General features: G+C 40.9%; 2 protein-coding genes across 4 annotated transcripts; both read left to right on the plus strand.

Moving 5' to 3' along the window:
• Nucleotides 1-958: 958 nt before the first annotated feature.
• On the plus strand, nt 959-3,154 carry LOC308304753 (cullin-2-like; the record flags this gene model as incomplete). The annotated part of the gene is made up of 1 exon (XM_080749383.1): nt 959-3,154. The coding sequence occupies one exon, from the start codon at nt 959-961 to the stop codon at nt 3,152-3,154; it is 2,196 nt and encodes a 731-aa protein (XP_080605509.1).
• Nucleotides 3,155-6,427: 3,273 nt separating this feature from the next.
• On the plus strand, nt 6,428-14,618 carry fam76b (family with sequence similarity 76 member B). Of its 3 annotated transcripts, none has more exons than XM_080748757.1 (10): nt 6,428-6,886; nt 8,606-8,670; nt 9,063-9,117; nt 9,810-9,965; nt 10,443-10,636; nt 10,763-10,813; nt 11,662-11,739; nt 11,862-11,997; nt 12,739-12,840; nt 13,539-14,618. In XM_080748757.1, the coding sequence occupies exons 1-10, from the start codon at nt 6,800-6,802 to the stop codon at nt 13,626-13,628; spliced, it is 1,014 nt and encodes a 337-aa protein (XP_080604883.1). In that variant the 5' UTR covers nt 6,428-6,799; the 3' UTR covers nt 13,629-14,618. The 3 variants fall into 3 exon arrangements, with proteins under 3 accessions (XP_080604883.1, XP_080604884.1, XP_080604885.1); XM_080748758.1 differs by having other exon boundaries at nt 11,865-11,997; XM_080748759.1 differs by lacking the exon at nt 10,763-10,813.
• The last annotated feature ends 816 nt before the right edge of the window (nt 14,619-15,434 follow it).

Genomic DNA, 15,434 nt, shown 5'->3' on the forward strand with positions numbered 1-15,434 from the left:
TGTGTGTGTGTGGATGAGTTCCACTTTGTAGCCTCACAGACATTATATCCCATAGTCTGGATGGTAGGGCTGAGTTCATGCATTCACACAAATATAGGGACATGTGCTCCCAACGGACATCGTTCCCCACAGTCATCAGCCTAGTCCTTCTACAAATGTGTGAAATCTGTGTTTGTGTGTGTCAGACATGCATCTCGTATCATTGTGCACAGACGTCAGTCAATCTGATAAAGTAATTAATGGTCATGGTATCAAGGGTATAAGGGTATCAGTAGCTTACGCAGATGAGAGTGATTTAACATGTATCATGGGTCAAGCAGATAAAGGTCATAATTCATAACAGAGGCCAATCTATCTATATATGGCATCAGTCATCTCATCTCCATAACAGTGGACAGGCAGAAAGTCACAGACACACAGATTCCTGAAATGTAAAAAATGTTGCCTATGCAGTTTTGGGCATTTTTGTGTCTTTGTCATAATATAATATAAGATGCTTTTTTGTTGTGTTTTAGAACTAGAGCTTTGTTCCGCGGCCCTCGCACCGTCTATCCGACTGATATGTTTGAGTCATAGTGCCTTGGAAGAGCTCCGTCTGTCCCTTTGATGCCCATATATGGATATCTGTATCTGTCTGTCTACCTGTGTCCCTTTTACTGTATGCCCATATATGGAGATCTCTGTTTATGTCAGTCTGTGTTTATTTTTTGTCCATATTTGGAGATCCCTGATGTCATCAGTATATGCCCATATATAGATATATCAGCCCATATATGGGCATATCAGTTGGATCTGCAGTGACGTCACTGAGGTGATGTAGACCATGTATAGCATGTGTGCTGTGAAAATGTAGCATACTTGAAGTGTATTTAAGTGATGACAGAGATCAATATTTAAATCGGATCTCCAGGGTTTCTCCTGACTTCTAAAATAAGTCTAAAACAGAATAATAACTATAATGAAGAAGTCCCGCGTGGTGGATTTTGATGAGTCATGGAACAGGCTACAGAAGACAATCAAGGATGTTTTGATACTTGACTGTGTGGACAGAGCTACATGGAACAACGTATTTTCTGACATTTATAACTTGTGTGTTGCATATCCAGAGCCACAGCACAAAGAATTATACACAGAGACAAAGGTGCTTTTGGAAAATCATGTCCAGCAATTGTACAAGAACGTTCTGAAATCAGATGAGAATGTTTTACTGATGTACCACAGATACTGGGAAAACTACAGCAAGGCTGCTGACTACCTGGACTGCTTATACAGTTATCTCAACAAGAACAAACTAACACAAGCAGACATGGGGGAGACCTGGGGTGAGGACTTAATTTTGTCATGTCCACAGATCGGAGAGCTGGCGTTAAACATGTGGAGGAAGTGGATGATCGAGCCCCTCAAGGCTGTGCTTACTCCGATGCTGCTCGATGAAATAAAAAATGGCCAGAAAGTAATCCATGGGGTCATCAACTCATTTGTTCATGTTGAACAGTACAATAAGAAGTTCCCACTGAAATTATATCAGGAAATCTTCGAGGGACCATTTCTGACCAAAACAGGGGAGTATTACAGACAGGAATCTTCTAATCTACTGCAAGAGTCCAACTGTTCACAGTATATGGAAAAGGTCTTAGCATGGTTGAAAGATGAGAAGTTGCTATGTCAGAAGTATATGCATCCTACCTCCCATGCTAAGGTCAACCGGGAATTCCTGCAGAGGATGGTGGCCGACCACCAGGAATTCCTCCTCGGGCAGTGTCGGAACATCATCCGACAAGATAAGACAAATGACATTGCCAACATATACACCCTATTGCGGAATGTGTCTGGCGGCGTACCTCTCATGATCCAGGAGTTGCAGGTCCATATCCACGACACAGGCCTCCGAGCAACTAGTAACCTCGCTCAGGACGATATGTCAACTCTGTTTGTCGAGTCTTTACTGGAGGTTCACAGTCAATTTGTTTGTCTTATTGACACGGCTATGAACGGCAACCTTCATTTCATGAGGGCACTTGAAAAGGCTTTCACATCTGTGGTGAACTACAGGGAACCCAAGTCCATCTGCTGCAAAGCCCCTGAACTGCTGGCCAAGTACTGTGACAATCTGCTGAAGTCTGCAAAGGGAATGATGGAGAACGACTTGGACGACAAACTGACCAGCTTTTTCACAGTGTTCAAGTACATGGACGACAAGGATGTCTTTCAGCGGTTTTACGCCAGAATGCTAGCAAAGCGGTTAATATATGGCCTGTCACTGTCAATGGACTCGGAAGAAGCCATGATCAACAAACTAAAGCAAGCTTGCGGCCATGGGTTCACGAGTAAGCTCCATATAATGTACATGGACATTAGCACGAGCACTGACCTCAACAACAAGTTCAACAGCTTCATCAAAACCCAAGAGACTGTGGTAGACCTGGGCATCAGCTTCCAAATCTATGTATTACAGGCAGGAGCCTGGCCGATAACGCACACCCTCTCCTCCCTCACCGCCCCTCAGGAACTAGAGAGGACTGTACAGATGTTTGAATTGTTCTATAATACTCGGCACACAAAAGGTAGAAAGTTGACCTGGCTGCACTATCTCTGCACAGGTGAGCTCAGAATTAACTACCTGTCCAAGCCTTACGTGGCCGTGGTGACCGCATACCAAATGGTTGTGCTGCTGGCCTTCAACAGTAGCCAAACGTTGACCTTTAAGGAGCTGCAGGACAGCACCCAGATGAACGAGAAGGAGCTACAGAAGACCATTAATTCCCTCTTGGATGTCAAGGTACTCAACCATGACTCGCAAGAGGAGGAAATAAAGGCAAAGTCTATGTTTTCATTAAATATGGACTTCACCAGTAAAAGGACAAAGTTCAAGATCACAATGTCGATGCAGAAAGACACGACACAAGAGATAGAGCAGGCAAGGAGCTCTGTAGATGAGGAGCGAAAACTGTACGTAGATGCTGCTATAGTGAGAATCATGAAGGCCCGCAAGGTTCTACAACACAATACCCTCATCCAAGAAGTCATCAACCAGTCCAAAGCCAGTTTCAACCCAAGCATCAGCTTGATAAAGAAATGCATCGAGGGACTCATCAACAACGACTACATTGAGCGCAGCCAGAACTCGGCACACGAGTACAGCTATGTGGCATGAAAACAAGAGCCAGTAGTGTCCACATCCTCCATCCCACCTATCAGCTGACAGGTGCAGGTAAAGCTATGCTAAATGGAGTGCATATCTCAAGGTGCTCACAAACCATTTATAATACTTACACTGTCTAAATCGGTAACATCAAACTGTGTGTGTGTCTCTCTATGACCCATAAACATGCATGTGCATGCATCATAGGTAGGTCATACATCAGTATATGACAAATATACACATGCACAGGTGCGCATCATACTGTGTGTGTGCAGGTATGTTGACATGTTTATGAACGAATGTTGGTGTAATGTAATCAGACATGGAACAGTATGCTGAGAGAATGCCCTATCTGTGTGTGTCTCTTGTCTCTGTCTCTAAGAGATTACAGGCATGGATTACAAGTTTGACATGTTGACGTTTCAGTGTGGATCTGGAAACACATCTCCAGAAATCAGCAGCAGGGAAAGGGCTGTGAATCACACACACTACAACATACCACCCCACCCCACACCATCAACAGGACAGGATCTAATAATGCTTTAGCTCCTATATGGATCTCAGACTAAAAAAGTGGCCAGTGAATATATGATGTACATATGTATCTGTGATGTACATGTTCTGTATGACCCAATCATGAAAATATTTCAAAAACTATACACAATATGTGAACAAGAGGTGGTACTAAAAGCATGGTACTAAAAACTTGAACTGAAGCTGCCTCAATTCAACTGTGTCGGAACACAGTAGCTGCTAAAAATAAATAAAAATCACCTTCACACCTTGACCACCTCACACTCAAACTACCATCGTAGCCTCTAGCGTCTCTTCCTCTGTCTCCTGTTCTGCTTTTTTTCTATAGTTTTTTCTTTTTTTCTCCCCAATTTGGTCATTATGCCAGTTCCCCCCATGAAGTCAATTCAAAGGTCGTCCCTGTTACTGCCAACACCTGCTGTTCTGGGGAGGTTGTAGACAACCAGGTCTTCTTCAGTACACATGGAGTCACCAGCTGCTTCTTTTCACATCACAGTGGGGCTTCACCGTTATAGAAGAAATTAGCTTCTCAAAGCATTTGCTCACTTGAGGAGTGAGGGCAACAGGATGGCAATCATGTTAATAACTGATCTGTTACCTTAAAGAGATAGTTCACCCAAAAAAATGCTTTTTTCTGTCGATTAATCACCCCATGGAGACTTGAGTTCATGGATATTTTTTAGTTTTTGTTGCATTCCTAAGAAAGACAATAATTTGATGGCCAGCAGTGGTTCCCTATGGAGACACAAAGAGTCTTCTCAAATTATTGGCCTATAGGAATGCGACACAAATAAAATAACCATAAGTCTCCATAGGGTGAGTAATCAATAGAAAACAAGTCATTTTACAGGTGAATTATCCCTTTAAGACAATGAACAAAGATGAATGCACTAGTAATAACATGAAGGCTAATAAGGAGGAAGTGTTGAAATTAAGTAAGTAAGAAAGTAAGTAAGTAAGAAAATAAGGTAGCCAGGGATTAAACATTTTTTCAGATCTACAAGCTCACAATGCCTTGCAGCATGAGGCGTTGTGAGCTTTGGCTAATGTTCCCCATAATCAGAATCCTATCACACAAAGATTTGGAGGTCCCCCAAGGGGTCTGACCCACACCCCCTGTTGAAGGCTGGGTTCTTAATTATTGGGACACTCATCTTTCCCACAGGTATAGGCCATGTATGTATGTATGTATGTATTTATGTATGTATGTATGTATGTATGTATGTATGTATGTATGTATGTATGTATGTAGATGGATGGATGGATGGATGATGCTTGAAAAGGCAGTGGTAGACTTCAGGGGGTTCACTCACTGGGGGGGATATCATATGGGTTGAGGCGTGATAGGAGGTAAAGAGGGGGGTAAGGCCCAGTTACAATACAGGCCACATTTACATAATGGACCCTCCTATTGTATGACACATGATGATATGTTTAAATAAAAGGGGGGGAAAGAAGTTTGTATGTTATGGAATTGAAGTAATATAAACATATTCAGATTAAACATAATTAATTTGCACACACAAAAAAAGCCATGCAATTTGTATTCAGTAGACTACAACATTTCAGAGGAATCTGACCTATCTTGGTAAACAGTGCAGGCCAGGGGGTTAACACCATGGCTTCCATTGCAGGTAAAGTTGGATCTAAATGTGGATGGTTAATTTATTTTGCATCTTGAGTTTGTCTTGGCAAAGTTAGGATAAAAAGTTAATTTCTTACTTGCTGTGGCAATGGTAGAAGAGGCCTTTTAATTACAGAAATGGAACAAAAATAATTTGTGTTTATGAATTCGTAATGCCAGATATTTGGAACTGTATCTTGAAACAAATAACCTGTTACCTATCAACTTTGTGCCCTGTAACGCATAAGGCCTTCACAGTGCGCTTCCTCAGTTCTCACTTTAGACCATGATTTCCATCCTGCTTCTTTTCTTTCTTTCTCGACAGTATGCCTCCAGGCTCCAGGACAGTGGTCTTTGGTCTTACTTTTCTTCTTTTCCCTTCTGGTACCCTGGTACCCATGTCATTTCTATGTTGCAGGAAAAAAACAAAAAAACAATTAAATATTATGTCAGTGGTTTTCAGCCAGTGGTCTGGAGACCACCAGTGGTCCTTGAGGGGGTTCCAGGTCGTCCCCAGCTAAATGATGGAGAGTTGGTAACCAAATGGACACTTATCTAGATCTTTAACTCTTGAGAGCGTAAAATGAAACCAAATGGACCCATTATTCCATTTTAGGGTACATTTGGTTTAATTTTACACTCTAAAAGTTAAATTATTGTTAAACATCTGCATTACTTAATTTACAAGAAGTCTACTCTATTAGAGCATGTAGAAGAATTGTTATTGATCAACGTTTTGCCTGTTTTAGCTATGGTTCATCAATAGGCCTACAACATGGAACTATGGACCACATCTTATTCAATAATAACAAAATAGTTTTTTTGGTCTAGACTAGAGGCTAAATCTCATCAAATTGTGGTCCGTGGCTCAAATGCTGAATAAATAATGGACCTTGGCAATGCCAATCACATATTTCAGTGGTTTTCAACCTTTTTCATGCCAAGTTGGCATGAAAAAGGTTGAAAACCACTGAAATGTGATTGGCTGCGCGTTTCAAAATAAGAAGTCCCGCGCACGGGATAGGCCGATAGGCTCCTTTATTCTATAGTCGGCCACTTCCGGTTAGAGTGACGGTGTCGTCGACACAAAAAAAGAGAAAAGGAAAACAGGAAAAATAGCTTTCGTGGGAAGAGACAGACGAGAAGAACAGTGGGAACTTTAATCAAACAGTAGCTGGTTTACTTCTGTACGAGGCATAGTTAGCGAGCTATCTCAAGCAGGCCCGGTTAGCTCAGCGAACAATACGAGAGAGTACATGTTGTGTGAGTTTATTGTTCGTCGCCCGCTAGCGCTGTTTCCATTGACTAAATCCAGGCTAGCTAAAGCTAACCAGCTAGCTAGCTAGCGCTAGCCACCACCAGTGAGTTGCTGTGTTCTCCTCCCCGGCGGCTGTTGTTTTAACAGTGAGGTTAGTTAGGCCACAGAGTCACTAGTGAGTTTTTACTAGTGATTTTTTTTAAAGCTCAGTGACTTTTTGTTCCAGCGGCACAGGAGAACCATGGCAACATCAGCCCTGTACGCGTGTACGAAGTGTAACCAGCGGTACCCTTTCGAAGAGCTGTCGCAGGGGCAGCAGCTGTGCAAGGTTTGCTTTGGTTGGGGATGGGGGTTGTGTGTGAGAGAGCGAGCTCGTCTGCAAGATGCAGGAGCTCGCCATGGAATAGTATTTATTTTCCAAATTCAATGTTGACGACTAGACAGTCACAGGCAGGGCAGGCTCGTTGTCTCTGTTGTTAACTATATAAGGATGCGGCGGTGTTTTCACCCCGGCGCTGTGCTTGCTTCAGATTATGTAATGGGGTTTATCTCTTTTTCCAACCTTGAACGCTAATGCTATAATGGTAGCCTTGTTTAGATAATGCTGTAAGGCCGTCTTTATTCGTTTGTTAAAGGTGTAACAACAACACCACCGTGAATAACTATTGTCGTCCAGCTAAAATCACAGAAGCGACAGTAAAAGTCCTGTTTAAAATGCTGCTTTCCTTTGAATTCAAGGTTTAGCTTTTATCTTTCCTAATAGAAAACGGCAGCTTGTTGCTCGCCTAGTGAGTTGATTTCCTATATTATTTTTGATTGATGACATGTAATACTTTATTAGAAGTTCCCATAGGAAGAGCCCAGGACAGCATAGCACATTTGTGTCAAGCCGGCATCTTCGATTTTGTTTGTCATTGTTCAGTTATCATAAACCCAAAGTAAATTACAACTGCACCCCAGAACTTCATTTAATGACTAAAACGTTATTTTGCTGTCTTTTGGTTTACCCTTTGACTGGGTAATAAACTGACTTGCATAACGTATTCTCATCCTATTCATAAGGCTCAAATGTTATGAGTCACATCTGTTTACTTTACCCGAGAAAAATCAGGACATTGCTCAGTTATCAAATGTGTGCAGTAGCGCCTTTTAGATTTTAAGTTGCATCTTTGGAGCCACCACATGTATTATTTACTGGAGCATAAATAAAAGTATTTATTGTCACAATAGAGGAATATTTGGCACAACGTTGCTCATTATTCATCCCACAGGACAAAGTGTAGCAAATCTAACATCAGCTCAAAGACACCACTTTTAAAGGGTGCCATACTCCTTATATTAATCTCTTCACAAACCACAATTTTTTGGAAAAGATGCATTTAAGTAGTAGAGTGACAGGGTGACCGGATAGTGTGTTGGCCACATAATTGCAACTTCCCGTGTTGGGAGTCCAGCTAGAGGCCTGTGTTGCATGTTCTTCCCCCTTTCTGCCCTCAGTTTCCTGTATACTACACTATGCTATCCAAAAACTGCCTTACAACTTGGAAAGAAAAGCAAAAATGTGTCAAAACAACATGACACTTGTTTCTTTATGTACTTGATCTATTTAAGCATTCAACAAAATGTATGATATGGCAACATATTACATAATATATTTATACCACATCAGACTAGAGTTCTCAAATTCTGCCCGAACCCGACCCGGGTAATTAGTCGGGCCGGGTAGGGCCTCGGGCTCAATGAAAACATTTTTTTTTATTACTATTGCTCTGTGTTCTCAAATTCTTTCCAAACCCGAGCTGATGTTTTCGGGCCGTGTAGGGCCTAAAATGTATGCTAATAACTAGTAGGGCCGGGTAAGGCCTCTGGCTGGCCCGTTGAGAACTCTACATCAGACATCTGGTTGTTTTGAAGCATTGCATGTGAATTCTTGTAGGAATGTTTCTCTTAAAGATTTCATGAAATGCATGAGCTTTTGCGAGTGTGTGCTTTTGTTATTCCTATTAGATCTCCTATCCATTAATCCATTTTCCGTGTGTTATTACAGGAATGTCGCATCGCACATCCCATCGTGAAGTGCACATTTTGTAGATCTGAGTTTCAGCAAGAAAGGTGAGTCCTTGATGCTCTTTCTATGTCATTCAAGTGGTGAATATACGCATGCATCACTGCTGATTAGTGATGGATGACATTATCGGGAGCATATCGATATCGGACGATATTTCATTATCGGTAGCATATTGATATCGGCCGATATTTCATTAAAATGCAATGTCTCTATCGAACCGATGTCAAAATAATTATTTATATTTATTTTGACCGATATATTTATTGACCGATATTTCTTAACTGATATTGACACAATAATAATGTGACCGTTATTGTTTTTGGAGAGAAAAAAAGAAAAGAAATTCAATATCATGCATCTCTACAGCTGATACAATGAAAGTCTTTTCAGTGGTGTCTTATTCAAAGTGGTAACTGATATATATTTTCCTTTACAGTAAAACAAATACAATCTGCAAGAAATGTGCTCAGAATGTCAAACAATTTGGCACGGTGAGTCATTTGTTTGTCTTGTTTAGATTAATTTCAGCTTTTCCAAGATGACTTAAAGCTGCAATCCTTAATGTTTTTTTTTTGTGGATACATTTTTTCCCCCTGTAATGATCGAGTAATTACTAACACAACTGCTGTGGTTAAGGTGGTCTCCCTAAGCTTCTATTTAGACATGACTCCTACTGGTTGTCAAGCGGTATTGCATAACATTCAAAATTGCCTTCCTGAACGTGCTCTCCCTTATAGCCCAACAACAGTAACTGCGCTTTAACAGCTAGTAGTTTCGGCAAATGCGTTATATGTCTATGACAGCCGGCAACTACTGGTGACAGCAGATGACATGGTAATAGTCGAATTTGTGGGCTGAGGGACAACATTTAAGGTGCTCCTATCCAAGAGTTGAACTATTTTCAGCTTGAAGCACCCGGGATGCTCTGCCAAGGAACATGGATGCTGAAAAAAAGCACATCCTGGTCATAGAAATCCATGGCAAACAGGTGCTGGCAGCTAAAAAGCGCTTTCAGTAGACACAGCCACTACAACGGACACAGCCCCTCGGTGTGCGGGGAACCAGGGTTCACAACCTGGCTAGGACATGAAAGTTATGGATTGCAGCTTCAAATTACATTTGTATGTTTTGAATAAGTTTCTATTCTGATTTTTATTTGCTTTTTTTTGTCCTTCCCTTCTAGCCCAAACCTTGCCAGTACTGTAACATCATTGCAGCTTTTATAGGGACAAAGTGTCAGCGGTGTACAAACTCAGAAAAGAAGTATGGCCCTCCACAGACCTGTGAGCAGTGTAAACAGCAGTGCGCCTTTGATCGCAAGGAGGAGGGCAGAAGAAAGGTAAAACTGCATGCACATGTATGTGAATACTCAGTGAAAAGGGAAAGAACAAAAACATTGTCCTGCTGTAGCTGATTAATTGCAATCTTCACATGACACTATTTCACTAATCAAATAACAAGAGTAAAAAAAAAAAAAAAGGGTGTGGGGGTCTGACTTACATGTGTGTTAGTCATAACTGATTCACATGCCAACATCCCCTGGGTTGATCTTGCTGGTCCTGCTGCTGAAGCTGATTAATTGCAATCTTCACATGCTACCATTTCACAAACCAAATACAAATTAAAAAATATTAATGGGTGTGTCTGTTCACACCACCCTCTTGTTATTGTGCTGCATAGATTTCTTTTTGCACCAGCCACATGCACACAGCTTAGAGGTAACATTGCTTGGTAGATATATTTACCAGCCACTGTAACCAACCTACCAGCGTTTGGCGGGTGCTAACAAGAGTTTAATAAGCTCTCTACATATCAGGTGGACGGGAAGCTGCTGTGCTGGCTGTGCACTCTTTCCTATCGGCGCGTCCTGCAGAAGACTAAGGAGCAAAGGAAGGGTTTCGGTTCCTCAAATTCCTCCTCCCTCAACGAGAAGGACCACCAGTCCAGACAGCACCACCATCATCACCACCACCACCATCAGCAGCATAGACACAGCAGCTCTCACCACAAGTATGTGTTCATGCTGTGTGTCACCATTGCGCAGCCCTCCTCTGAATGATCAGAGATGCAGTAGAATATAAGGAGAAAGTGGGAAGGAATTTCTATGATTTATTTCATTTCATTCATCTGTTACAGACTCAGTGGGAGCCTCAGTCCAGAGCAGGAACAGGGACTGTGGAAGCAGAGGTGAGACTATCTTGCCCTGTATCTCGGTATCACACCTTTTCATATCTGTTTTTGAGCAGTGCTATTTACGAGTTAATCAAGGCGCGTCCTGCAAAGCTTGGTCAATGGGACCCTGGGCGTACAACAAACCTCGAGACTTTTGTTCCAAGATCTAGGCCAGATGTAGGCCACAATTCAGTTTACTTAAGCCCCGGACATTTTTTTTACACATTTTCCCCCTCGGAAACACAGATGTTGGAGCTATATAGCTCCTCCTGTTCTAAGAGCACTGATCAAAAACGGATATGAAAAGGTGTGTAAAAACATCACACTAGGACTAGGTGTGATGTTTTTACCTGGTTCAACACTAGAGCTATAGTGTTAAATGCTGTATCATTTTTGAGCGGTGGTCACACCGTCTCCATAGCGTGGCCGTGTGTGTAGGTATGTTTGTATGTATGTGGGTGGGTGGGTGGGTCTGTATGTAGCCTCAAGCCTGTGGTGTAGTACCTTTTATGACCACACATGTTAAGGTAGGGGCGCTGTTTTCAGGCCAGGCCAGGCACACACACACACACACACACACACACACACACACACACACACACACACACACACACAGGGGGGAAGGGGGGAGGGGTTGGTGGGTAAACCACCACTCAGTTCACACGGGTGTGATTTTTGTACTTAAAATGTAAGTGTGCTCGCGTGGTAAAGGGGTAAATTACCTGTCTACCACTGTAGAGTCTGGGCACTATTGACTCCTGTGGGCGGGGGGTGATGACCAGGAAGTGTAGAACAGAGGTGCAGAGGTAAACAAGAAAATGTATATGTTTTTTGTACATTGCTAATTGAATTCTATGTATCAGCCATAAATCGTCTTCAATCCAGAAGGAGACTCCAAAGAAAAAACCAAAACTGGAGATGAAGCCATCCAATGGGGACAGGTATGAGATGGTTTTCATTTAAAAAGTCATAAATCTGACTTGCCGAAACCTGGCTTTACCTTGTTGTTTGGAGCATGCATGCAATGCTGGGGATAAACACTTCTTTCTTTCTTACCCACCAGTAGTTCCATCACCCAGTCTATGGATTCTGGCGGAACAGACAACTTCATTCTCATCAGCCAGCTGAAAGAGGAAGTAATGTCCATAAAGAGACTTCTGCAGCAAAGGGACCTGACCATTCTCGAAAAGGACCGCAAGGTGCAGTAGTAACCTCACCTAATGTCTCAGTTACAGTTACAGTTAAGGCATTTAGCTGAAGCTCTTCAGTCTAAGCATGAACCCTGTTCAACAAACAGCGCAGTAAATGGTCACTTAACGTATAGTACTGTGTTGCGCAGGAGTGCAAAGGCTGTGCAGGTAGACCACATTACATGTCCCTAAAAATACTAATGAAAATATATATTTAAAAAAAAACATTCTTAACATTTGTGGATTAAGCAAAACTAATCTAAATAACTAAGATATTTTAACAAGTAACCAACACATATCTACATAGTATAACTAGCATCTACCAAAAGCATCTACAACAATGGATACAAGGCAGTCCTTTGTTAAAGTCTAAAGCGTTGAGTTTTAAGATTGCAGGAAAATAGGGAGTGATTGCTGTTACGACTGCAATGGGAGTTTGTTTTGTACTGGGTGCGGGCAGCAGCTCTAACTAAGCCAATTTAGAGAACACATAAGAGGATGTGAACATTTTGGGTGGTAGAACACTTGCCGTGCTGCAGATTCTAGATCATTTGGAGGTACTTCAGTGAGCATGTCGGGGGGCTAATATGGAGGCAGTTGCAATAGTCAATAATAAGGATAAGTAGCTGGGCAGAAAGGGCTTCAGCTGTTTTAAAGTAAAAACCCACATAATTTAGTGATCTTAAATGATTTAAAACTGTGTATATTTCTGGGTGACATTGAATTATGGGTTATGTGCTTCTCTCACAGTTAACAGAGCTCAAAGCAGACTTTCAATACCAAGAGTCCAATATGAGAGTAAAGATGAACAATATGGAGAAAGCACACAAAGAGTCCATGGAACAGTTTCAGGTAAGCACCAACTTTTAACAGTTGCACTTGTCATTTCCTAGAACACACTCTTGTAGAACATATTCTTGTCAGGGTGAGTGCCCATACCTGGATTCTTATGAGTGACCTTGGTTACACAAACCACTTTGTATCTATCCATAATTCATAGGGATTCTTGAGTTAAAGGTTATGATGAATCAGAGTCAAATATGTGCGGCATGAAGATCTTTTTTTTTTTAATCGCTGGAAACTACTAAACCTGCCATAGGTTTTGAAGTATCCCAAATGAGTTGCAGACTAAACTGGCATACAAAAATGAGAGCATGACAAAACACTCTCTTCGAAGTCATTTTTATTTTCCCCATTATAAATTAACTCTGTTAACCAGGGGTTGGCTGCAGTTTTATATTTCTGTCCACTATAAAGAAATTATAAGGTGTTCTCTGACACTCTAAACTCTTGTTATCTGTGTTTGTTTTGCACAACCCAAAGGATGGAACTTTAGAATAGGGAATTGAAAATATCAATACTGTATTTAGAATTAATTGAATTTATTCAAATATTAACAGTAGCAGCCCCTTTATTTTATAAGAACATGACACAATTCATTGTATGTCAGATATAATCTCTTATGTCCTTTTTTAGTTTTCCTGATAATAAAGTAACACTTTGCTATGTGATGTAATTTCTGACTTGTGTTTTACCTCGTTTGTCTGCAGGCTAAGAACAGAGAGTTGATGAAACAAGTGGCCGCCCTCTCGAAGGGCAAGAAGTTTGACCGGACAGGGAGTTCACTGCTGATGCCCTAACACTAGGCCAGTCATAACAACACAGAGTGGCTTCATTGTAACACTGTGAAAGTCTCCCTCCTGTATTTTCTCAATCATTGCCATCATACTCATTTTGTTCTTAACTCTCCCGTCTGTGGTAAATCCAGAGACCATGCTGTCCATGGAAATTACCTATTGACCCAACAATGAGAAACCATCCCTTAAATGTAAACTTTTTTCGTTATTATTACTTTGCCACTGGATGGGATGTGACTGCAGAAGAAGTGCAGGATGAAGCCCTCGTTTGAACACTGCCGGGCCAAAAGCATTGTTTCCGTTATGTGGATAGAATTATTTCGACTCCATGTTTCCACTCGATTTCTATGGATGTCCTGCAATTTATTTATTCGATTGTCTTTCTTACTTTTTTTTACTCACAACATACTCAGAGAATCTTACATGTTTCAGGATTTTCTCCAATAGCAATTGGTTATATTTTTCTAGCGTGGTCAAGGAAGACATGCTCTCTTTAATGGAGACCGTGCTCAACTTAACCATGTACGTATGCAATTGAGGGATGGGCGTCTGCAGACAAGCCGCCCCACAGTACAGTTCTCTCTGTGACATTGAAAACAACCGATGAACATTTTTGTATGACTGTTTCATAAGAGAGACACTTTTTGGCTGCCCTTTTTCTCACTGTGTGACAGCTGTAGTGCTTCGCTGTTTCTCTTTAGTGGAACGATTGTAATACTGCATGATTTACTGCCATATACCGGTTGGCATTGTGGTCTCATGTACTGTAATATACTTTTAGACCCCACTCCCCCCTCTCTTTAATTAGTTTTTTAAGAAATCACTTGTAAAGGTATTGCTGGGGTCAGCTATTGTATTTAAACTATTGCTTGTATCTGTTTTAGTGTGTATGGGTATGGTAAGGCCAGTTGAAATTAACACATCTGTAGAAAATGCTTTTTAAAGGAACACACCTTTCACCTTGCATTATTGAGCTGGTTTCATACTGTGGCATACAGGATCACTTTTGTACTTTTTCCAAACCCAATGTTTTAAGATTATTAAACTGGCTAAGCAAATGGGTTTTGTTTATTTTACACACTATACAGTCAATGGCTCTACATTTTCTTTTTGCTTTACAGTTTTGGGGCAGAAAAACATTTACAAACTTCTAGAATAGCCTGATGATGGTGCCTCGCTTTTGTATCTCTTCTAAATTGAACAGTGGTAGCTTGTTTAACAATTAATAGAATGGTTAATTTAGCTGTTTACATCTGGTGTTAATACAAAGATAGTGGCTGAAAGAAGTAAAATCCAGTCACCAACCATTCAAGACTTTAGTTTGTTGGTGGCGTTTTTGCTAGGAGCCTTTGAGGCGTACACATTATTTCCAGTAAAGCACTATGAACACTGAAGAGTGCAGCAAAATTACTTGTATATTTAATATTTGCTTTACATTATATACATCTTTGGGGGTTGGGTGGAGACTTGGGAGGAGTCCTATAAAATACAAATTGTGAATTGTCATTAGTTTTAATGTATGCTACTATGCTGATCTATAATGTACAAGAACAAAATCCGATGCTCTAACAAAAGAAACTCGAGTGTCAAGGCATGAAAAATGCTTTTGAATTGAAGGTTGGTGATAATGACAAACTTGTACAATATGACAAGCTATTCAAGACATACAGAGCAAAAAAAAAAATATATATAAATATATTTTGTAAAAGTTCATTTTCTTTCATATAATTCATTCATATATTTTAGATACATTGTGTGTGCACATGCAGTGAAATATCAAAACGTGTATGGCATACAACTCATTAAAAT

Source organism: Nannobrachium achirus (assembly GCF_963921795.1).
Source record: "Nannobrachium achirus genome assembly, chromosome: 19".
NCBI classification, from domain to species: Eukaryota; Metazoa; Chordata; class Actinopteri; order Myctophiformes; family Myctophidae; genus Nannobrachium; species Nannobrachium achirus.